The sequence below is a fragment of the Botrytis sinoallii genome (assembly GCF_014898435.1).
Source record: "Botrytis sinoallii strain Bc 23 chromosome Unknown BSIN_023, whole genome shotgun sequence".
Classification (NCBI taxonomy): domain Eukaryota; kingdom Fungi; phylum Ascomycota; class Leotiomycetes; order Helotiales; family Sclerotiniaceae; genus Botrytis; species Botrytis sinoallii.
This window is the reverse complement of record NW_024066050.1, coordinates 840,723-866,252: the sequence shown is the minus strand read 5'-3', so window position 1 is coordinate 866,252 and position 25,530 is coordinate 840,723. Positions and strand designations below refer to the sequence as shown.

General features: G+C 30.1%; 1 protein-coding gene across 1 annotated transcript; it reads left to right on the top strand.

The window, feature by feature from the left end:
• Positions 1–10,576: 10,576 nt before the first annotated feature.
• Positions 10,577–12,744, top strand: EAF02_010076 (uncharacterized protein; the record flags this gene model as incomplete). Its single annotated transcript, XM_038906124.1, has 6 exons — positions 10,577–10,659; positions 10,721–10,734; positions 10,809–10,943; positions 11,022–11,322; positions 11,376–12,245; positions 12,306–12,744. The coding sequence occupies 6 exons, from the start codon at positions 10,577–10,579 to the stop codon at positions 12,742–12,744; spliced, it is 1,842 nt and encodes a 613-aa protein (XP_038754236.1).
• Between the last annotated feature and the right edge of the window lie 12,786 nt (positions 12,745–25,530).

The window sequence follows — 25,530 nt, the reverse complement described above, 5'->3', positions numbered from 1 at the left end:
ATAATATAAGGTATCAAGGGTTTCTTTGATTAGTAGTAGTGGATAATGGTTCTTAATAGTAATATTGTTTAGTTTATAATAATCTTAGCAAATTCAAACACCCCCCCCAGGCTTTGCAACTAGAAGAAGTGGGGCGGCCGATCGGGAACGGGATTCGCAGATGAATCCTTTATTTAGATTATCATCGAGTCATTTGCAAACGACTTGGAGTTCGGCTGGGATATTGGGCAACCTTTGTTGTACGGGGACTCTTTGCCTGGTATGATCTCGATCTTGTGATTCCAAAAGTGTTGTGGCAAAAGCTCGTTGACAAGGGAGGATAAAAACCCAGCGAATAGATTGCGAAGCCAGGGTAATAGCTTGCTCTGAATCTTTATTGTAGATGGTACAGGTTGGTCAATCTTTTCTATAAAACTTCTTGATATTGTTTTTTATAATATTGCAATGTAGTTGAATAGGATTGTTTGTTATTATATAGTGTAACTCACAAGTTTTATCTAATTTATTCCAGGTTATTTTTGTGATATAAGCTTTCTGATCTTTATAGAATTGAACAAAACTATTAGCTATAAGGAACTTTATATCATTCATTTTCTGTTGGATATTTCGTAAGGTGTCAATCGATTCCTCAAAGGGCTTTTATAGCAATAAAAGGTTCAATGGGGATAAAACGTTTTGGTTTCGTGGCGGTCTTTTGTGTATCCTAGAGTCTGTGATGATCCGCGCTGGGGCCAGTTTCAGAATCAACCAGTTTGATATTATCTTGGTACAGGTTTCTGTTTTTCCGTTAATTCGATGAGTGTAACCAACGATTTGAATCGGGTGGTATTGGATTAGCAGAATCTATATTATAGAGGTTTCTATCAGTATTCTTCTCTATAGCTGGAGTCGGAGGATTGTATTCCAAAAGTATCGATTGGTTTTGGGGTAAAAAAGAGAGAGTCTGGAGATTTTCGTTAATAACTTCTTCAGCAAAGACACGATATAAGATTGAGATAGATTTCTTCAAAGTAGATTTCAAAATAGACTTTCTAACAGGTATACATAATATTAGATTGAGCACTATATCTACTAAGATCAGCATATCGTTACGATTGGGAACAACAGTTGCAGCAAAGTTAACTAGGCAGCAATATCTGGAACAATACATGGACATAAACTTAAAAGTCATTATTACCCAATTAATAATAGGATTATACACTAAAGCCATAGAAAACCGAAATCATAGAGTCCGCATCGAAAAGATTGGTAATATAGAATAAACCAATTTCTTTATAATTATTAATCCATAGATCTAACAATACATACTGAAATAGAATATCAAAAGTCCTTTCATCTATAAATAACAGGTTGCAAATAATAAGGAGGGGATGTGTAGGGATATCAAGCTTAAATATGAGGGTTCTATCTATAAACCTATATCCCGCGGTTTTATTATCTACTAAACCAATAAGTAGAATATCACGTAGGTGTAAGGAAAATTTCCGTTGAGATTTTAAAAGATTTGCTATTTATTGTTTTAAAATATAAAGAATCCTTAGATATAACCAATCTCTTAATCCACAAAAACAAACTTTCCACAACGACCTCGATTCGCAACTATAAATCGAGGTTAGTCTTTTAATATACTTAATTGGGGAATTGAATTTCCACTATCATCCGAATATACAAAGCCTTCAACAAATCCGCCCAGATCTCTACTACCAGTAGGAACTGGAGAAGCATATCGAAATGATACCACAGCAGTCGGGAAACGATTAGCAGACAGGAATGTATTTTGGTAGTAGGGTTTATAAGCGTTGCGATAGGATCTGGGGTTGTGATGGTGATCGGTAACAGGAAAACGGTGGACATTCGGAGTGTGTTGGTTTGTAATAGGGGGACGATCGGGGTATTGTATGGTTCCTGAGTTGGTATTATATTTTGCATCGTTGCATCGCTTTTCTTCGCAGTTGAATTTGATATGACTGGGCTTTTTTGCAATAAAGACAGAGGCCAAGATCTAAACATTGTTCTCTATTATAACATAATAAGAATCGCTAGCCTTGGCGAGCAGCATCCAGTTACATAGGATCTCCAAAGGAATCAGGTATAGATATTACAACAACAATAGCAGGCTTCTTTTCATTAGATTTTTTCTGATCACTGAAATTAATGCTTGGTTTTTGCGTTGATTATCAAGATGAATCTTCTCCTCTAAGTTATCATAGATGCCTTGCCACCAGACTACCCATGTATTGATATCAGCAATAGAAGGTTATTAAAGCAATTAACTGAAACATCGATTAGTTCTTATAAAACTTTGAGTTTAAGATCAGCGACTTGTTGTTCGGCAGTCTTCTTGCATTTGATAACGAACTACTTGAATTCGATAATAAGTTACCAAATAAGGTCTTCTTCATTTTACATTTATCATAATCCATAGAAACTTTACATAAAAGATCTAGAGTCTAGTATTGCTTATTTAATTCACACCAGATACCTACTACAATGTGCTATCCAGAGGGCCAAAGGTCGGAATCATACGCATTGTCTGTAATTATATCAAAGTATATCTGATTGTTCGTATAAGCAGGGCCAGAAAGTAGGCTAGCAAGAAATATACTTTTCTGAAACTCTGATTCATTTTTCGTAATCCGCAGTCAAGCCAGCGATTGGACTGCACTACAAAAAGTCGTATACTAATCTTAGCGCTTTACGATATCTTACTCATCACCACTGAACTTTTCGAGGGTAGCAAGATACTTGCGACGAGGTGAAGCTTGCAAATTATTGTGAATAACAATCTTCAATATCTCAATTGTATCTTTCAATTCAACAATCTTTAATTAAACATCAATAGCTTGAGTCTGAGCAGCAGCAGCTTGGGCTTGTAATGAGCCTGCGATTGATTCGATCGATTCAAATACAGCTTGAGCAGCAGCGAAGTGTATAGCGTTTGGATTATTGAATAGGTTTGTAAAGGGAGAGATATCGGCTTCAGCAAAGTTGAGAACGTGGTTCAAGAAAAGGAACTACGGAGGTAAGCCAGATGTAGGCACTTCTGGTACAAATACTTGTTTACCCCCATCTTCAGCACTTTTTGAAGCTCAAAACATCAGCAGCAGAATGTACAATAGATCACAATGAGTGCAATCAGCGCGATCGGGACAAGACATCGGTAGAGCTTTGGAAATAAAAATAAGAAATAAAGCTATAATAGCTTATTTGAAGATAATACAAACTGTCAAGGTATGGGTAAAGATTTATATTATACCATAAGGGTAGAAGAGCTATGGAAAAGTGAAAGCCCTACTTATAGGAAGTAGAGCGCGCTAGTATGCTGTGCCTGAGGCACGAAGGCAACTACAGATCATGTAGTTGGCGCCGTGACAGAATTTTCAGATATAAAAGGAATAAATTTTATACTCAATGAAATCAAAATCTTCAATTCAGACTTCAAATTTATAGAAATCCTCTTTTGACTTATATCTATTTTTAGAAAAGTCTATTAATGAGAGAGTGCTATTGTTATTACTTTTATTATAAAATCAAAAGCAGAATTAGCTATTCAAAAGTGATTATATATTGCTGGAAGTAATATAAGAATAGAACAATTCTATAAATCAAAATTAACTATATAATATTAGAAATGTTAAGGATTTGGGTATCAGGATATTTATTATAGAAGGAATTCTTTTTGTAGATTATGTGGAGGCAAGTATATTATATTAATATACTTATATATAATATATAATATCAAAGGAAAGTTTTATCAATATTTAGAAGTAAAATGCTTGAATTGCTAAAGGAATTATATAGCAAATTCGAAAATATGCGAAATTTATTAAACTATTCAATAAAAATCGAATATTATTTATTAATAAGTTATACTAATATTCGAATCCTTCAAATAAATTTTAATTAAAGTTTACAAGCTATAGAGAATGTTTTATAGCTTATAATAGAACTTAATATCGATTTCATTATAATTCAAGAATCTTAGATTATTAAAAATAGAATCGATTATTCAAATTCAGATCTATTTATATTTCTAATTTCATACAAATATATTAAGACTTAATCTTAATTATTGGCTATATATATTATTATATACATCAAAAACTCTTCAAGCTATAATCAATCTAGTTTCCGATTCTCCAATAGATTCTGATATACAATTTTCAATTATCAAAATAAAAAACAAAACCTTTCAAATCATTAATATATATAACGAAACTAATTATCTTAAAAGAAAGGTTTTATAATTAAAAGGTGGCTTGTATAATATATCTATTATATAAAATCATTCTTTTAAATGATTTCAATATTCATTATCTATAATAAAATCCTTTTTCAAGAGAAAAGCAAAAACACTAATCAATTAACTGAATAGTTTAAAGATCAATCTTATTCTTTTAAATGAACCTGAATCAGTATTTTTTATTAAACTAATCTCCTTAATCTAAGTATTCTTAATCTAATACTAATATAGAGGGATACTCTTCTTAAATTCATAATTAATAAACACTTTCAGATACAGAATCTGATTATATAGGAATACTATTCGAATTAAAAGGAAACGAAGATTTAAATATTTCTAATACTGAATCAATAATTAGATCTAATATTAAGCTAATGAATTAGGAAAAGTTCGAATCAATACTCAAATCGGAATCCTTATATTCCTTTATTCTATTGAATTTAGAATTAATCCTTTCAATCAAAAAGGATTCCTTAAATCTTTTGAAAAACAAAGATAATCATTATCTAATTCTAGATCAAGTAGTAAGTGAACTTATTAGGATTATTCAAAAAGTAATAGAAAGGTATATATCTAAAATTGTTTCAATTAAAAGAATCAAATCATAATGAATATCTGAATTGAAAGATTTTTTGAAAAGAGCTAAGAGAAGTAAAATAAAGAAATTGAATCAGATCTGAAGAATTATAGTTTTAAGAAGAATATCGAATTGTTAGAAACAAGTACTTTCAAGTTATTAAAATAGTAAAAAAGGATTATTGAAATAAGTTTTTAGAAAAGAAGGATATAAAAACAATTTTCAAAGTAATAGCCTATATTACAGATTTTCAAATCAAAGAATATCGAATATTGTAATAGAAAGTTTTTTCAAAGGAAAATGCTCTGCTTTCAGATCAACTCTGTTTTTATCTCTTTCTATTATTCTAAAATCATAATAGAAAGAGTATAAACAATTCAAGTAATAGGAATTAACCTAATCTTATTTAAATCGAATTAAATAATATCTGTTTAATCAAAATTCAAGGAAAAACCTCTAGCTCAAATAGAATCACTTAAAGATTATTATAAAGATTTACAAAGTAATCCTATAAATATTTTTATTTTTTTTTAATAAACTTATTAATTTAGAATATTATTTAAAATATTGGAAACAAGTTATAGGAGCTATTCTAAAGAAAGCTTTCAAATCAGATTATTCTTTTTCAAAAGTATATAGAGTAATTGTATTTTTAAATTGTTTGGATAAAATAAATAAAAGGATTTTAATTTAATAATTAGCATCTTTAATGGAAATAATCTATTTCTTTTATAAAGTTAAATAGGAGGATATTAAAAGAAATCAGTAATTGATGCTGTATTTTTATTGATTACAGAAATTAAAAGAAATAAGTAAGTTAGTAAAAGATCTCAATATTATTTATAGATATAAAGAGAATATTCGATTATATTTCGAGAAATCGATTATTAGATATTTATAAGAAACTAAAACTGTCTATAAATCTAATAGTCTAGATAATTTCATTTCTTTAATAAAAACAATTAAAATTATCTTTTAATAATCAAATCAAATCTTTCAAATTAATTTCGATTGGAATATTATAAGGTAGTCTAATTTCTTCAATTCTCTTTCTTATATATATCAGAGAGCTTTTTTTATTTAATTTGATTAAGTTTCTTTTTTATATAAATAATATTACTTTAATCATATATTTATCTATATAAAAAAAGAATATCAAAACTCTAGAAAAAGTTACAAAACAAATCTATAAACTCAATTCTAGAAATGTAATTTAATTTGATTTAGCAAAAACAAAGCTAATGTACTTTTCATTATTCAAATTAACAAAAAAATATTCAATTATACTATCCAATTCGGAAATAATTATATCTCAATCTTTCATTAAATAACTAGGAATATAATTCAACTCAAACCTCAAATTCGATTAATATATTAATATTCAAATCATATAAGTAAAAGATACTTTTTATCAAATAATTCGATTAGCTAATATTGAAAAGAGCCTTAATTCTAAAGTCTTTAGATAATTATATATAATATATATAATCAGTATAGCTGATTATGGATTAATGATTTAATGAAAAGATCAAACTTATTTCAAGAATATAATATAATTACTTCAAAATCTAGCTTTTCAAAAAATATTAAGAATCTTCAAAACAACCTCAATCCTTTTAATAAAAATAGAAGCAAACCTAAAGTCTTTAAAAATTTGATTAGATTTAAATATTAGATAATATGTGTTTTGTTTAATTAAACTCTCATCAAATTATTTAATTAATATCGAAAAAGAAATATTAGCTTAATATCAAATCGATTTAGAAGTAATTCTTATTTCTTAAAGAAAATAATATAAATCAATTCAACTTAATAGAATTAGAGGATTAATAAATCAGGATCTCAATCCTATTTCACTTGAAAAGATTATTCACTTCAATTTCCCTCTATGGAAAAAGGAAATTCCCTTCAGAATTAATATTAGTAATTCATTAAAAGAAGATACTGTTATTTTTTATAATATTATTTTCAATTATAGAGATAAGGATATTACCTATATTTATATTGATACTTTTTTTATTGAAAAAGAAATAGATATAGATGTAGATATAATTGTAATATAATCAAATAATCGAATTTTATATTAATAATAATTGAATATTGGTAGTAATTAATTAGTATATAATGGAAAGCTTTATGGGGTTATTAGAGTTATTGAATATACTAGTACAATTGCCTGTATTAATAACAAATTCAAGATATATTTGGATAATCAAGTTGGTCTATATTGCTTAAAAACATTATCAGATTATTTTGGACAGGCCTATTAGATTCGAGCAATCAAAGTAGCGGAAATCATCAAAGCAAAAGGAGCTAAAATATCTCTAAATTGGATTCCAGGATATATTTTAGTAGAAGGAAATGAGCTAGCAAATAAATTAGCAAAGAAAGTAATCACAATATATTCTATCTCAAACAAAACAAGTTTTGGACTTTTAGATATAATGATCAAAGAATATGATTCAGATCAATAACTTTCTATTTTCAATCAATACAAACTCAGATCAAATCAATCCCCTTTAATCTATTCAAAATTATTTTTATAAAAAATAGAATCGAAAATCAAGCTATTAAATGAAACTAAGTGAAACATTATTAGCATATATTTTCAACTCAAATTAGATTATGAATATATCAAATCTTATTTATATCGATTCAAATTCTTTGATAATAAATGTATATATAATAATATTGAGGTTTTATAATACCTTCTTATTAATTATTCTATATATAAAATAGAGAGAAAAGAAATATTCAAGAATATATTATTATTTAAGATTATTATATAATTCCTATTTTATACAAAAGTAGGTATTGAATTAGTTATTAAATTTATCAATATTATCAAATCGCTACAAAAGTATAGCATTTAGTCAGAGCTCTTATACAAAACGAGATAGAGGAAGGAATAGTAATAGAAAAGGAAAGAGAAGAAAAGAATGAAAAAGAAGTAATTAGAAAAATAAGAGAAAGCTTGATTTCCTTATAATTTCTTAATTTTCACAATTTTCTTATTATATACAATGTATATAATAAGCGAGCACTGTTCCCCAGCATTTGTTTTTACTTCCCTAAATCGTATATATCCATTTTTGTAGAATAAAAAGTTATCCGCTAGAGCCTCTAGAGGCCTAGCCGTCCTATATAGTCTTAGACTGAAGATGGACGTAAATGAAATCAATCAATCAATCAATCAAACTTTCCCAAATCAAAGAAATAACTTTAATAAAACCCCATTACATATCAGGGTGTCGAACGAATCCCATTAGAGGTTTTACAAAAGAGGTAGTGGCAGAGTAGTTTCAGGAATAATAGAATAAGTGCATATATAATCAAATCACTATATTTTCTGATGGATCGGAATAGACTGATAAGGATGGTAGGTGAGTAGGATATGGATATATCGTATATAGAGGACAGATGGTAGTATACAAAAAAAACAATGGATTGTATTACAATTCTTATGTATTCAACACAAAAACAATCGGGGCATACCGAGACCTTTAAGTAGCAATTAGAAATATTATTGGTATAAAACAAATGGAAATCTGTATGTGTATCAATAGTATATTGGTGATATAGGAAATGAGAGGTACAACCTCTATCATATCACAATGGGCTTTCTTCAAATATCACAAACTAATACAAACGCACTCGATCCAGATCAAATAGTTGTTAGGCCACACAGGGATCGAAGGGAATAAGCGTACGGATGTACTTGTTGATAAAGAAATAAGAAAATCAGTTTCAGGATATGCAAATCAATCTATAGTAAGTAGTATCCACTTTATAGCAAAAACTGTATGAAATTGGCAGTATAGGTATAATGGATCAAACAAAAACCAATACTCTTCAAACAGTATTAGAAATGAAATCCAAGGAGTATAAACAAATATTCTAATAAACTAGAACTCTTACGAGCTACTCTCCATTGTATACTAGCGATCCGCTTAGCACACAACAATTTCGAAAACTATCATTAACGATTTAAATACAAGGAAGCAATGATCCATTGTTCATATGACGCATACAAATCCCTTGAGTACATTATGCATTGCCACAAAGTTCTTACAATCTATAAAACCTGGTCTCCAGATATCAGGTCCAAATACCTACTCTGTAATCGAGCGGCTCAAAAACAACTATTGAAACAGCTAATACACATACTAGCCAAGTTCACTGAATTTATTACTATAATAGACTTCTACAGGAACATATGCTCTAGAATGCTATCAAAAGAATAGGAAAAGGAAATGGAAATGAATTGATTGATCTGGGTAAACACAAATACAGAATAGAAGGCAATCGATATAACAAAGCTATAAAAAACAAAATCGATATATGCAATATACTGCGCTACACTAGAACATATACAAAAGCTACCCTTACAAAATAAAGCAGCTTTCAATCAAAACATTATATAAAAGATCGGAAAGCACGCACGGAGGCGCTCAGAGAATCGGAGACAAAAGCACAAGCGTGCTAGCTATCGCTTAGAAGGCTATTGAGGATATTGAAACCTCATTTTTAGGAGAGAGGGATCATGTAAATTAAGATTATCCCGCAGTTAGCCCAATCGTAATGCCCCCTGGGAGGCTCGCCTATACGGCCCGGTTGAAAATTACTAATAATAATAATAATAATAATTGATTATTAATAAATATTTAAGTTCGAAAATCTTTAATTATGCATATTTTATTTAATGATTAGAAAATAGAAGTGTATTAATAATTTTTGATTGAATAAAACAATTATATATTTGGATTTTCAGGATTTATTAATATCAAAATGATTTCTATTTAGAACATTATTTTTTAAAAATTGATTTACTAATATTTTGAATTACGAAAAGCTTTTTTTTAGAAGAGTTTTATATTAAAATGATAATTTCATAATTAAAGTCTCATTATATATTATAAAAATAGAAATAAAATAATTTTAAAAATAAAATTTTGAAAATAAAAGATTTCTTTGAATAATTTCTTTTGATTCATTAATGTTTTATATATTTTAATATTTAATATAATTCATTTCAAAAAGATCATACTATTTAAGTCTTCAATATTAAACATAAAACTTAAATTTATTTTAAGATCTATTTTTAATTTTTTTAAAAGAAAAAATAGAAAATCTAATAAATTACATTGAAAGCAATTCTTATTACTTTTTAATTTTTTTAATTCTTTTATAACAATATTTATATCAAGAAATCTATTAAAATATTTTATAATTCTATAAATAGATTTTATTCTACTTTTATTAGAAAATTTTACATCAAAATTATATCTTCTCTTTATTTAATTATTCAATTAATTTTTATTTTAATAATTTGAAAACTCGAAAAATCTAAATAAATACTATTATTTAATTCTTGGTTTAAATTTCATCTAATTTTAATGATTTTTGAGTTTTAAATTGATTTTTATTTTGAAATAAAAAAACGTGCATATAGTAGGGGCATGCACATAGCAGGGATATCGGTTATCCGCATCATTGTTTTCCCGCCCGAGCCCTGTTAGTTCGAACATTCCGAGGACCCGGTTTCAGGGGGACTATATAACGAACCCTCTTCTACCCTTATCGCCCCATAGTATTGCTTCTTCGTGTTTTCACAGCTACTACACTCATTCTCCATACTAGCATTGACCATTTACAGCAGGTCGAATTGTTGAACAGATCAGCCTTTTGCATTGCTTATACTACCTGAACCGTTTACAACCAGACCCTTGCTCGCACCCGCCATTACTGATCTTACAATGACTGATAGCAGGTCACCCGGTTCTACTGGGGCATTGGACACTAAAACTGCTCCATATCGTGTATGTGACATCTGTCAAAGGTAAGTTGCCCCGAGCCTGCCAACAAGATCGCGAACCTCATTCTATTTGTCTCTCCTGCAGAAGGCGAAGAAAATGTAAGCAGTCCGAAGGATTCGGTCATAGCGGATCAATTGCGGACGGACCGAATTGGTGTCTCACATATCATTAGGCAATTTGGACAGGCCATCATGTTCGTTTTGCATAAGGAATGGTATGCAGTGTACATACAGTAGCCGAAAACAGAAGCCTGGCCCTCGCAAAGGTCGCGTCTCAACAACGACCGCTACTCTTATCTCGAAGCTTCGTATGTCGCTCTTCCATTTTTTCTAGCTCCGCTATAAGCAGGACATGACGATGTGCTGATCTAACCGGTGGCGCATAGAAAACCTCGAGTCTGTCCTGAAATCCCAGCAAGAGCAATTGGACCAGCGAACTCCAGTCCCGGGCACAATTGAGAAGAACTATGAGAACAAGAACAACAATATATGCAGTTTCCGCGCCGAACTTTTGGACAATGAATCATATATCCCTGCCCTGGAGAGCACACTGGACCAGTGGCATAATATCACAACGCTCTTGGGTGGTATCACCAATAACGACGTAACCTGTGGCCCAAGCGCTCTTCCATTGGAGATATACACGAAAAGAAACCATCTACATCAGACAGGGTTGCAACTTCATCTGCAAGTTTAGCGCGTGTGCAGTACTGTGCTTGTTTCTAACACCGCATCCGTAGTCTCTCACTCTATTTCGACCATTTACAGCCGATAGTACCGCTATTTCGAGCCCGCCCCTTTTACGAAGATTACCATAACGGCAAAATAACCAATGAACTCCTTGCTCCTATGTTCGCATTAGCGGCGCCGTTTTCCTCTGATCCAAGTATATCTGTACTGTCGCGTTTAGACTTCTGGCAGGACATGATGCTTGATCATGGGTCCAGCGGTAGTCCCCGAACAGCAGCATTGGATGAAGTTCGAGTAGCTGTTCTGCGAGCCCTGTATGGTTATGCGCATTTCCAAGGTCGGCAAGCGTGGCAACAAATAGGAAATCTTACTCGGCTGGCTTACGCTTATGGTTTGCATAAAGTCGATAGCCCAAGTAATAAAACGTTGATGTCTGAGGAAGACCGAGAAGAGAGACGTTATATCTGGTGGTCTGTTTCGAAGCTCGATTCCCATTCCAATTGTCTTGCATCAACTCCATTCTCGATCGATCCTGAAAACGTGTATACGTTCTTAGTCTCTACACCAGTGGAAGAATTCACCGCTGGAAGTACTTCGCCATCGGTTCGAGCAATCTTGAACACAGGGTCCGGTCGAGCGGAACAGGTGGTGCAAGCCATTCGGTTAAGTGGCACAAATGGCGGGCAAAATATTTACGTTATGTTTGAATACATGCTCCGAGAAGTATCAACGATCCGCAGAAGGCTGGTACTAAACCCAAACAGCCATATTCAAGACCGTCTCTTCGCTTTCAGAAATTTGTGCTCACATATACGACTTGGCATGTCAACCTCGTACCTCCATCCATCTCGTAATCTAGTGCTCAACGAGGCTCCATTCGCACATTGCAAGAGGCTTGAATTACTACTACACTTCCATATGTAAGCTTTCCTTTTATTATAATAATTGGCGATAGCATGGTCTAATGATACCTGCAAAAGTGTCCAAATTACTGCCCATATTCCCAACCTAGACCATGAATCCCATCCCTTCGATGACCAACTATCCCAGAAAGCCGCAATGAAAGACTGGCAGATCTGCATCGCAGAATGCGAAGACATAGTTGGCGTCTTCCAGCACTGGGAACCCTCCTACTATCCGCGCACTGAGCCGACCGTGTGCTCCATCATCTGGGCTACGTGTTATCTCCTAGCTCTCCAAACAATGCACGTTGCTACCAGCGCCGAAAAGAAGGTCCAGCTAGAGAATAATCTGGACTTGCTCTCAGCATCTCTCGAGCATTTTTCGAAGTACTGGCCCATCGCTCGTGCTCAGCTCCGTGAGTCTACCCACCCCCACTCCCACTCCGAAGGACCAACCAAATGGCCATTTATGTATGATGCAGCAGGCACCGTGGTAAATCAGGAGCTGGCTTGCTGACGAATGAATGTGCAATTTTCTAGAATCGATCCAGAACTTCCGCTTCTGGATTATGCTACAGATCAGTTTCTCCGATCTCCTAGTTCTGATTGCGCGATTTCAGGTGCCGGTGGACCCGGATAGTGAAAACCCGACTGAGTTCAACCTGGACTCGATATTGGTGCAGGACCTGGAGTCTTAGGGCGTGATAGATGAAGACTCACTGGCGATGGCACCGAATACTGGTCAAATAATGGATAGTGGGGCTGCTGTGTACAATATGCTGTAACAATCAATGAAAACTTTGTCATCAGAGAGTGTAAAACCGAAGATCAATACGATAGCATTTTATAGCACCCTTTTAAAGCGCACCCTATCGTATTTACAGCCGTACTACGAGATAAGTAATACTACTGACTACACCAATGAAAGTCAAAGTCGACGCAGGGATGTATGTAGATCTTGAAGGTAAGCATCTAGAATAATCATAATAATATTAGTATTCTAGTATTAGTAGAAGATTTAGTTACTTTAGCTCTAGGGTTAAATCGAATATAGTATAAGAGTTGAATTAAAGTCAAATTATAAGAAAAAGCTTAATTGAACTGAATTTGCTTAAATTTTCTAGGTTTTTTTAAAGAATATTATAGGTTTATATAGTCTATAATGAAATTCTAATGGTTTCTATACTTATAAATAAGATCGATTTAAATCGAATCTTATAGAATCATTTATTTTATAAAATAATAGTATAACCAATCAATTTAGTCTTTTATATAATTTTATCTTATTCTATTTTATTATAGATATAATCAATAAGAGATATAATAACATGGTTTATTAGTATATATACTACTTTACAACCACTTATAATATATAGATTACAAGAATAATCACAAAAAGCAATTTTCACACAAGCTCATAACAACTATATCTACGGATATCCCGAAATCATATTATACAATACATACCAGCGCGATCGCTATAGCGCTTCGAGCTGCTTAGCTCGAGAATGCTATTGCAGCAGAATCAGAGAGAGCCGGCGAGCCAGCTGTCATCTACAGGGATAACAGGCTCCCTGATCGATTTTGAGAATTGTTTCTCAATTATTGTTTCGAAGAAAGTGTGGATTAGCAATAAAAGTGCTGGTCCCTTCTTATACTTATTCGAAAGCAACCAGAATACTATTGAAATAGCTGTGAAGATAGTTATTCAGAAGAAGATTGATATATAATAGAAGCACATTATAGACAAAACTCTAATACTCACCAGCTTCGAGACAATCCTCGTACAATTCGCAGCGCAATTTGCGGAACAGAATCTGAGCCAACTGATAAAAGAACTAATATATAGAGTATTAATAGTTATTATAGATAGTATAAAAGGAATCTTCAATTCGAAGTTAGCAATAAAAAGTGTAAAGCTAATTATATAGATATATGTGAGAATACTTCAAATTCCCAAAACCACAACCACTACTCTTTCCAGCTCAATTGTAAAAGTAAAAGCTGCAAATAAACTTAAGTGGGTAATCAATAGAGTATCGAGATTAGAACATATATACAAAAAACTCTTCCTCCAATTCAACAAACGAATCAAGATAGAATCGTCCTTATAGGGGATCAGATAAACACTAGTAAAAATGGTCTCAGAGATTATTACTCTAAGAGCTAAAGCTATTGTGGTAATAATATTTATTCGAATTGGATGAGCAGTTATAGCTTCCCTAAAAGCCTATATAATCCTTTTGCAAATAAGTAATAAGCTATAGCAATTATTAAAGTTATAGATTTTGTAATCAGTGAGCTATAATATATATATATAGTATTAAGGATCTCGATAATCATTATTGATCTTCTAGAAATGCTTATAAAGATTAGGAAAAAACAAATAAGGGAAGAAATCTGATATTAAATAGAACTACATCTAATATAAATAGCGAGATTCAAGCTTAGAATAAATAAACAAAATCGAATCATCTGAATACTATCCTTTCAAAAGCAGTTACCTTATTATAATTTATTCAACAAGATCCGAATATTCCCAGTAAATAAAAGACAAGCTTTAAGAAAATACAACCCAGAGTGTTAATTTATTTATTTATTTATTTTTTATTTTATTTATATTAATTAACGTCTGTTTTGAATCTCCCTAAGGGTATTTAGATATACTAAGATAAGGAACTATTTGAGCAGCGTAATCATCGCAACCGAATTTAGCAATTTAATTTTAATGCTAAAGGCTATTCACTCCTTTGTGGATACAATCCACTTCTATTTCTAGAAGGAAATGTTTGATCCAAATTGTTATTAAGGTAGAGCTTGGTTTTTGGGTGGATAAGCTTGTTATAGACTTCGATCCTTATAGTAAAGGAAAGAAGTAAGAGTGGATTGCTATTTGTTTAGTCAAGTAGTAGGACTTTTGTATTATATATTGGGTTTGCGGTTTTAGAGGTATAATGTATTTGAATAATTAGTTGAATAGTAAGTTTATAAAGAATAGATAACAAGCTTTATTGAAAAGATTATTGCTTTTTAAGGGTCCTTTAGTAGTTAGGATAGATCTAAGTATAGAACTCTGAGTTGGTGATTAGCTAAATGAGTTTACTAGGTGTGTGTAAGAGTTTCTTAATATATATAATCGCCTGTTTGTTAGATTGTATTTCTATAGGGGCAAGGGGTTAGTCTAAATGCTTTAGATTATTTATAATATATTTAAAGAAGTGATATGGTTTTTTAGTATTATTGCATAAGCAGTCCAGCTTGTTGTTTTGATAACCAAATCGCTGATGGTAAGTGGTATAATTGCTGTAGTCTGTTTTTATAGTTATTAGTCGATATAAGATTATTCTTGATAGAGTTAGTTCCTTTGGTTTCTTTATACTATATCTAAAAGACTATTTTTATAGTTAGCGGAGAGAGAGGAATTTATCTTTTCCTACTAGGTAAATTCTGTATGTAGATGCTTTTGATAGACAATTATTCGAATCCTATTAATTGTTAGTAGCTTATTGATTGTTTAATCCATAAGCCCAATTACATTTATATTTATTAAGCGATTTACTTTCTTATTGCCTTCAATTTTTATATATCCAAATAATCACTTTATTTTAATATCGAGTTGTTTTATTGCTTTATAATACTTATGAAAGACTTATTGTATTATAAGTAATGTATTTCTGTATATACTCTAGATAATTGATATATTATTAATATATATCCAGATCCGATTATTCAAGGGATCTTCAAGTATAATAATTAGATGCTCTAATCCGTATTATGCTTTTATCACTTCTATATCGAATATATATGAGTCGCTTTAGATCTGCTTAAATTCGAAGACTATTTGAATATCATTATAATATATTATATATTCGTAGTTAATATAATATTTGTAATCAATAATTTATTCTGATTCGTTAGAGAAAATCGTATAGTTTTTGAATAGGAATTGTTGTTATTACTTTTTAAAGACTTGAGCTGCTTTTTTTTTAATTAATCTTTTTGTTGGATTTGTTCTATAGCTAATCGAAAAGTGTAGGCGGAGTAGCTTCGAGTATTGTATTTTTGAAATAAAACAACTGAGCCGCTGAATTTTTGTAAGAAGCCCTTTTACTGTATCTGCTCCTTATTTGTATTTTTGTATTACTGATTTCAAATGATTTATTAGTAAGTATTGATTATCGATTGTTTTTAATTGGAATGCGAATCACAGCTTAGTATATTCTAGTACAACTATCTCTAATGATAGACTTGTTTTTTTGATAAGAGTTATGATTGATATAGTTTTGTATATTGGGATTATTTTTTTTATAGTAGTATTGATTATTCTATTGATATAATAGAGATAATCTTTTATATCTATACTTATATTTAGATCGCTTTAGTCTAAGCCAGGCTTATATTTATCAGTATATTATACTTTCATATCAAATAGTACTATTAGAAGAACGCAGATGATCATTGCTTTTCTTAAAGAGGAAACTAGTAGTCCATATATAGTGCAAGTAATCGATTTAATATACAAGGCTACTTTATAGTTTTCGCTATATGTATTTTGATGTATTATAAGAACGAGAGCTGGCAATTAAAAAAGACACTCAGCCACCTTAAAATAGATTAAGTGCTTTTACTTGTTATAATCGATATTAGAATAATTATCAGATCTGGATTTATTATTAATAATAGATTAGTAGTATTATATTATCTAATAATATAAAGTAGTTTAAACTTCTCAAAGGCGAATAGGATTTTATTCTCCTTACCCCATTTGATGATCTGCTATACTTATTGTTATAGGATTCTAGTATTTGTAGAGAAATACTTGAAAGAATAATAGATCGCAATATTATCTGTATAGTCAAAATGGAATTTTGTATCTTGATTGAGGAGCTTAGTAAGATAGAGTATATAGAGTATAGATAATAATAGGAACCCCTAAGGAATACTATATACTACTAGATACTCCTCAATTATAATACCTTTGAGTTTCATTCTGACTTTTCTGTTTGTAAGGAATAAATCTATCAGTTTAAACAACAAAGTTGGCTATTCTTATTTGATTATTTGACTCAAAAGTTGATACTTCAAAAAAGCATCAAAAGCTCCCTGTATATCCATAGTAACAATCGAAACCACATTGCCAATTACTAATATAAGCTTTATATTATAAGTAAAGGCAACTGCTAGATCTATCCCTAATCTTCTAAAAAGTGCTCCATAATATTATAGGCTGATTACTTTATATCTCAAAGCTATCCAAAATATTTGACTAACTATATACTATTCGAAACCCTTTCCAATACAGGAGATTAGGGCTATTGGTTGCTACAATCACGATAACGTTTTGTTTTTTTACTTACCTTGGGAATTATTATTATTTCCGCTAGTTTCCATTCTTTTGGATAGTAGTTTAGAGTTAGATATAATATAAATATCTCCCAGATTAATAACTTGATATTCGGCTAGCATACCTTAAGGAGGTGTATAATAGCTCGATCCACTCCTGGTGCAATACACAAGCTCCTATGACATGCTTTTCTACCTCTTCAGTCGAGATCGTTCTTTTCCAGGGGAGGGTCCCCCCCAGAGTATTAATAATATTATGAAAACTGGAAATACAAAAGAGAAGTGATATATAGAAAGTGTATATATCCACTATCTATTTATAAGTCAACCAGAAATTATAATTATTCAATATAATGTATAAAATATTATAAACCCTTTTCAGCAAACCATAAACAATTGCCTTATTAAGCCTTAGTGGGTAAACAGCAAAACGATGTACCCGGATTGAAAGCAAATCCAGATCATTCAATAAACAAGAGAAATCAATATTATTATTATTTCAGTATTAATAATAATAATTCAATCATCGTCTAAATTAACAGTCCAATACCCAATCACTCTGCCTAATTCAGAAATAGTAATACCCCAATCTTTAATTAGATGGCTTGGTATCTGATTCGATCCGAATCTCAAATTCGATCAATATGTCAATATCAGAGTAGTACAAGCGAAGGGAGCCTTTTAACGAATAGTCTGATTAGTTAATATAGAAAAGGGTTTTAGTCCTAGAGCTATAAAACAGCTATATTTAGCCTGTATAACAAGCATTGCGGATTACGGATCGGAGATCTGGTGGAAAGGACAGGCCAAATTCAAGGATATCCTTCAATCACTTTAAAACCTAGCTCTTCGAAAGATATTTGGAGTCTTCAAAACTGCTTCAATCTTTCCAATGGAAATCGAAAGCAGGTTTAAAGCCAGCAAAAATCCGTTTTAGATTCAAATATAGACGATACGCCTTCCGATTAGTAAAACTTTCTCCTAATCATCCAATCAATATCGAAAAAGAATTGCTATCTCAATACAAATTGGATTTAGAAGCATAGCTATTCCTTGAAGGAAACGATACAAGTCACTCCAATTAGATAAAATTAGAGAATCAATAGATCAAGACTTCAATTCATTCACTTTCGAAAAGATTATATACTTCAATTTCCCTTCTGGAAAAGAGAAATTCTTTATAAAGTTAATATTAGTAAAGCCTCAAAAGAAGATATAGTTATTCTCCATAATATTATATTCAATATAGAGATAATAATATAGTTTATATATATATTTTTTTTTTTTTTTTTTTTTTTTTATATTAATTAACATCTGTTTTGGACCTTCCTAAGGGTATTTAGACGTGCTAAGATAAGGAACTATTTGAGCGGCATGATTGTTACAACCGAATTTAGCAATTTAACTTCAATGCCAGGGGCTATTCGCTCCTCTGCAGATACGATCCGCTTCTATTTCCAAAAGGGAACGTCTGATCCGGGTTATTGTTGAGGTAGAGCTTGATTCCCGAGTGAATAGGCTCGTTATGGGCTTCGATCCCTATGATAAAAAAGAAGAAGTGAGAATGAGTTATTATTTGTTTAATCGAATAATAGGGCTCTTATGTTATATATTGGATTTACGGTTTTTAGAGTATAGTATATTCAAATAATTAATTGAGTGATAAGTTTATAAAAAATAAGCAATAAGCTTTATTAAAAGATTATTGCTTTCTAAAAGTCCTTTAATAGTTAGGGCAGATCTGAGTATAAAACTCTGAGTCAGTAATCAGCTGAGTAAGCTTGCTAGATATATATAAGAGTTTCTTGATATATATAATTACCTGCTTGTTAGATTACATTTCTATAGGAGCAAGGGGCTAGTCTAAATACTTTAGATTGTTTATAATATATTTAAAGAAGTAATATGGTTTTTTAATATTATTATATAAGCAATCCAGCTTATTATTTTAATAACCAAATCGCTGATAATAAATAGTATAATCGCTATAGCCTGTTTTCATAATTATTAATCAATATAAGACTACTCTTAATAGAATTAATTCCTTTGACTCTTTTGTATTATATTTAGAAAACTATTTCTTATAGTTAGCAGAGAAAAAGAAATTCATCTTTTCCCATTAGGTAGATTCTGTATATAATATTTTTGACAAATGATTATTCAAACCCCACTAATTATTAATAACTTATCGATTATTTGGTCCATAGGCCTAATTATATCTACATTTACTAAGCGATCTACTTCCTTATTACCTTCAATCTTCATATTATCCAGGTGACCATTTTATCCTGATATTAAATTGTTTCATTGCTTTGTAACACTTATGAAAGGCTTATTATATTATAAACATACATTTCTGTATATACCCCAAATGATCAATGTATTGTTAATACACATCTAGATCTAACTGTTCAAAGGATCTTCAAGTATAATAATTAGATGCTCCAATCCGCACTATGCTCCTATTACTTCTATATTAAATATATATAAATTACTTTAGATCTGCTTAAATTCGAAGGCTATTTAAATACCATTACAATATATTATATATCCATAGCTAATACAATATTTATAATCAATGATTTATTCTGATTTATCAGAGAAAATTGTATAATCTTCAGGTGAGAATTGTCGCCATTACTCTTTGAAGGTTTAAACTATTTCTTCTTTGATTAATCCTTCTATTAGATTTATTCTATAGCTACTCGAAAATGCAGATAAAATAGCTTCGAGTATTGCATCTCTGGAATGAAAACGGCTGAATCGCTGGATTCTTATAAAAAGTCCTTTTACTATACCTGTTCCTCATCCGCATTTTCGTATTACTAGTTTCAAACGATTTATTAGCAAATATTGATTATTGATTGTTTTTAATTGAAATACGAATCACAGTTTAATATATTCTAGTACAATTATCTCTAATGGCAGACCCATTTCTTTGATAAAAGTTATAATTGGTGTAATCTTATATATTAGAATCGCTTTTCTTATAATAATATTGATTATTCTATTAATATAATAAAGATAACCTTTTATATTTATATTTATACTTAGATCGCTTTGGCTTAGGCTAGGCTTATATTTATCAATGTACTATACTTTTATATCAAATAATACTATTGGGAGAATACAGGTGATTACTACTTTTCTTAAAAAGGAAACTGATGGTCTATATATAGTATGAGTAATCGATCTAATATATAAGACTATTTTTATAGCTTTTGCTATATATATTTTAATATATTATAAGAACGAAAGCCAGCGATCAAAAAAGATATTCAGTTATCTCAGAGTAGACTGAGTATTTCTATTTATTGCAATCAGTATTGGAGTGATTATTAGATCTGGATTTATTATTAATAATAAATTAGTAATATTATATTATCTAGTAATATAAAGTAATTCAAACTTTTCAAAAACGAATAGGATTTTGTTCTTCTTATTTTATTTGATGATCTGCTATACTTATTGTTATAGGATTTTAGTATTTATAAAAAGATATTTGGAAAAATAATAGATTACAATATTATCTATATAATCAAAACGGAATTTCGTATTTCGATTAAAAAGTTTAATAAAATAGAATATATAAAGTATAGATAATAATAGGGATCTTTGAGGGATACTATATATTATTAGATATTCCTTAATTATAATGTTTTCAAATCTCATTCTAACTTTTCTGTTTGTAAGGAATGAGTTTATTAATTTGAATAATAAAGTTAATTATTCTTATTTAATCATTTAACTCAAAAGTTAATATTTCAAAAGAATATCAAAAGCTTTTTGTATATTTATAATAATAATCGAAACTATATTATTAGTTATTAATATAAGCTTTATATTATAAGTAAAGGCAGCTATTAGATCTATCTCTAATCTTCTAAAAAGCGTTTTACAATATTATAAGCTAATTATTTTATATTTCAAAGCTATCCAAAATATTTGACTAGCTATATACTATTCGAGATCCTTTCCGATACAGGAGATTAGGGCTATTGATTATTATAATTATAGTGATATTTTATCTTTCTTATCTACCTTGGGAATCATTATTATTTTCGCTAGCTTCCATCCTTTTGAATAGTAGTTTAGAGCTAGATATAATGCAAATATCTTCCGAATCAATAACTTGATGCTTGGCCAATATACTTTAAGAAGGTGTATAGTAACTCGATCCACTCCTGGTGCAGTACACAAGGCTCCTATAACATGCTTTTCTATCTCTTCAGCCAAGATTATTCTTTTCCAGGGAAGGGTTTCCTTGTATGTTTGATTGTGTAGTGGATTATTTGAAAGATTATCATTCGCTTTAAATCGATTTAGAACTGCTGTAAATAGAGCATCCGCTTTCTTTTTTGTATCACAAATTTCTTATTTATCGATTATTAAAGAAAGGGATTTTGTATTACTTTTAGAGATCAACTTATACCATCCTATAATTCGATAGAATTCTTTATCATTCTTGATCTTATCTAGATATATAATCTAATAGGATTTCTTAGCTTGTTGCATTACTTTTTGTAAAAAGTGTATAGTATAAATCTTCCTTTCCAAATCCATTCCCCTTTATACTTCTATATATACTCGATAAGCTTCTCTATACTCATCCATCCACTATGACAAGGCTTTCCCTACCTTTCGATCAATCTTGCTAACCACTCGAATCAACTTGTCTAACACTTTCGCCAGCTTACTAATATAGGTTTTGATCTCGGTTGTGGTCTGAATATCTACATTACTGAGGTGGACTAGCTGATTAACCATTAGTCCATTCAATCTCGACAGATCTGCTTTCTTTATCCAATAATAGTACTGATCTCATTTTGTTGTTTCATGGTTCACTAGGTTGATAATCTGAGTAATATGATCAGATTTACAGTGGAGTTCTTTCAGCACCTCTGTATAAGCGAATGGTATATTGGAGAAGGTTAGGTCTAGTACATGCCCTCTTGCGTGGGCAGAAATGAATTATATTATAACTACTTTCTAGAATATATTATAACACAAAATAGGTTCGCTACATCTACAAATGCTTTTCCGGCTCACTTGTAATAAAGCCACTAGTACTAGACTTCTATAGAATCTTTTGATTATATTAAACTACTTATTATATAATTACCTTCGGAAATTCCGGCTAGAACCAAAACTATTCTTTTATGCCTTTATTTCTATTTGCTCCTTAAGCCTATTTGATATTTTCATTATACTCTTTGTCTTATAGTATCCAATTATAGACTGATATATGTATCTGTTCTTTTGAGTTATATAGATAATATCGCTGTTACTGTTATTATATACTCACATACAACAAATTTCGAAGGAAACTTTTTCTTCGAAATACAACCCGTTCGCAATCGATTTAGATTATAGTTATTAAACCAAATTGATTGTAATTGCCCCCCAATGATTCTGACCAGTAATTATTGTGTTACTATTGTTGGTATTCCGAACACGAAACATACACGAAAATTCGCGTAAAATTTTCTTATTCCGAATTATCAGAATAAGAATTAGATCCTCAATATAAGCTCTCTTAACAATCTATCAATACTTAGGGATACGGTTATGATGGAGGCTCCTTTTGAAGCCTTTATTATATCAAACATTTATTCTACTATTATCCTAGGTACCCCAATATCTTCAAGCCCTCCTTTGCCTTCTGAAAACCCTTAATTCAAAATCTCTAGCTCTATTTTATCAATTAATCAGCTAGTCAGTTCTGAAAAAAGATTTGAAGAATTCAATTTATTTAGTAATTCTTTTATTACTCAAGATATAATCAATACTATCTATATATTCAATCAGAATAAGAAATGGGGCTTTACAATACTTTTTAGCAATTAGAACAAACAATCTAGAATCCAAAACAATCTAAACATATTTAAGGAAACTATTTTGAAAGCTAGAGATCTTATAATACTAGTTTCCTCTCTTTCTCAATCATATAAAGAACAATCTAAGCTCTTAGATCTTCTAGAGATCTTTAGAGAATATATTAAAAAGGGGAAGCTTACTACAGCTTCGAATATTATTATCTTTCAAATCATCTATTTGGAAATCGTTACACGCAAAATCGAATTATAAGCGAAAGTATTAGCTAAACCTTTTTTACCCATTACTGCTATTACCACTATATTGAAACCAATATATGCTAATATTTCAAAAAAAGGAGAATAGAATTTAGTTCCCAAAGGGAAAAACATTACATCTACTAATATAAAAAAGAAATCTAACCTCATCCAAAAACAAATTATCTTAATTAAGCCAGATTTTCCAAACCCTATCTCTTTTTCCCCTCTAATTATCCGAAACAAAATAAATAAAACTTTTCAAAAGATTGGAATTAAAGAACCAGTTATTGCAGTAACAATTATATCCTTTAATAATAATATCATTATCACAATAAATGATTCCTTTACATTACAATTCTTATTGGAGAAGAAAGCGATTTAAAGTAATATTATCAAATTCAAAAGAATCCAAAAGAATCAAGAATAGCACAAAGTCATTATTCACAAAATCCCAATTAAAGAATTCTCAGGTACAAAAGAAATAGATTTTATACTCAACAAAATCAAAATCTTCAATCCAGACTTTAAGCCTATAGAAATCCCCTTTTAGCTTATACCCGCCTCCAGAAAAGCTTATCAACAAAAGGGTACTATCGTTATTGCTTTTACTATAAAATCAGAAGTAGAATTAGCTATTCGAAAGTGATTATATATTGTTAGAAATAGTATAAGAGTAGAATAATTCTACAAATCAAAACTAACTATATAATATCAGAAATATCAAGGATTTAGACATCAGGATATCTATTGTAAAAGGAACCCTTTCTATAGATTATATAGAGACAAGTATATTATATCAGTACACTTATATATAATATATAATATCAAAGGAAAGTTCTGTTAACACTTAAAAGTAAAATGCTCGAATTGCTAAGGGAATCATATAGCAAATTCGAAAATATACAAAATCTATTAGACTATTTAATAAAAATCGAATACTACTTATTAATAAGTCACACTAATATTCGAATTCTTCAAATAAATCTTAATCGAAGTTTACAAACTATAAAGAATATTTTATAGCTTGTAATAAAACTTAACATCGATCTTATTATAATTCAAGAATCTTGGATTATTAAAAATAAAATCGATTACTCAAATTCAAGATCTATTATACACTCCAATTTTATACAAACATTATCAAGACTCAATCCTAATTACCAACCACATACACTACTATACACATCAAAAACTCTTTAAGCTACAATCAATCTAACTTTCGATTTTTCAATAGATTTTGATATACAGATTTTCAATTATCAAAATAAAAATAAAACCTTTCAAATCATCAATATATATAACAAAGCTAATCAAACTAAAAAGAAAGGTTTCACAATCAAAAGGTGCTTGTATAATATATCTATTATACAAAAAACCATCCTTTTAAATAACTTTAATACCCATCACCCATAATAGAATCTTTTTTCAAAGAAAAACGAAAACGCTAATCAATTAACTGAATAATTTGAAGATCAGAATTTCATTTTTTTAAATAAACCCAGAATCAGTACTTTCTATCAAACTAATCTCCTTAATCCAAGTATTCTTGATTTAACACTAATATCAGAGAGAATCTCTCCTCAAATTCACAATTAGCAAATACTTTCAGATATAGAATTTAATTATACAGGAATATTATTTGAATTAAAAGAAAAAAAAGATCTAAGTACTTCTAATACTGAATCGATAACTAGATACAATACTAAACTAGCAAATTAGGAAAAATTCAAATCAATATTCAAATCGGAATCCTTATATTCCCCTATTCTATCGAATTTAGAATTAATCCTTTCAATCAAAAAGGATTCCTTAAACCTTTTGAAAAACAAAAACAATTATTATCTAACTCTAGATCAAGCAACAAGCGAATTTACTAGAATTATTCA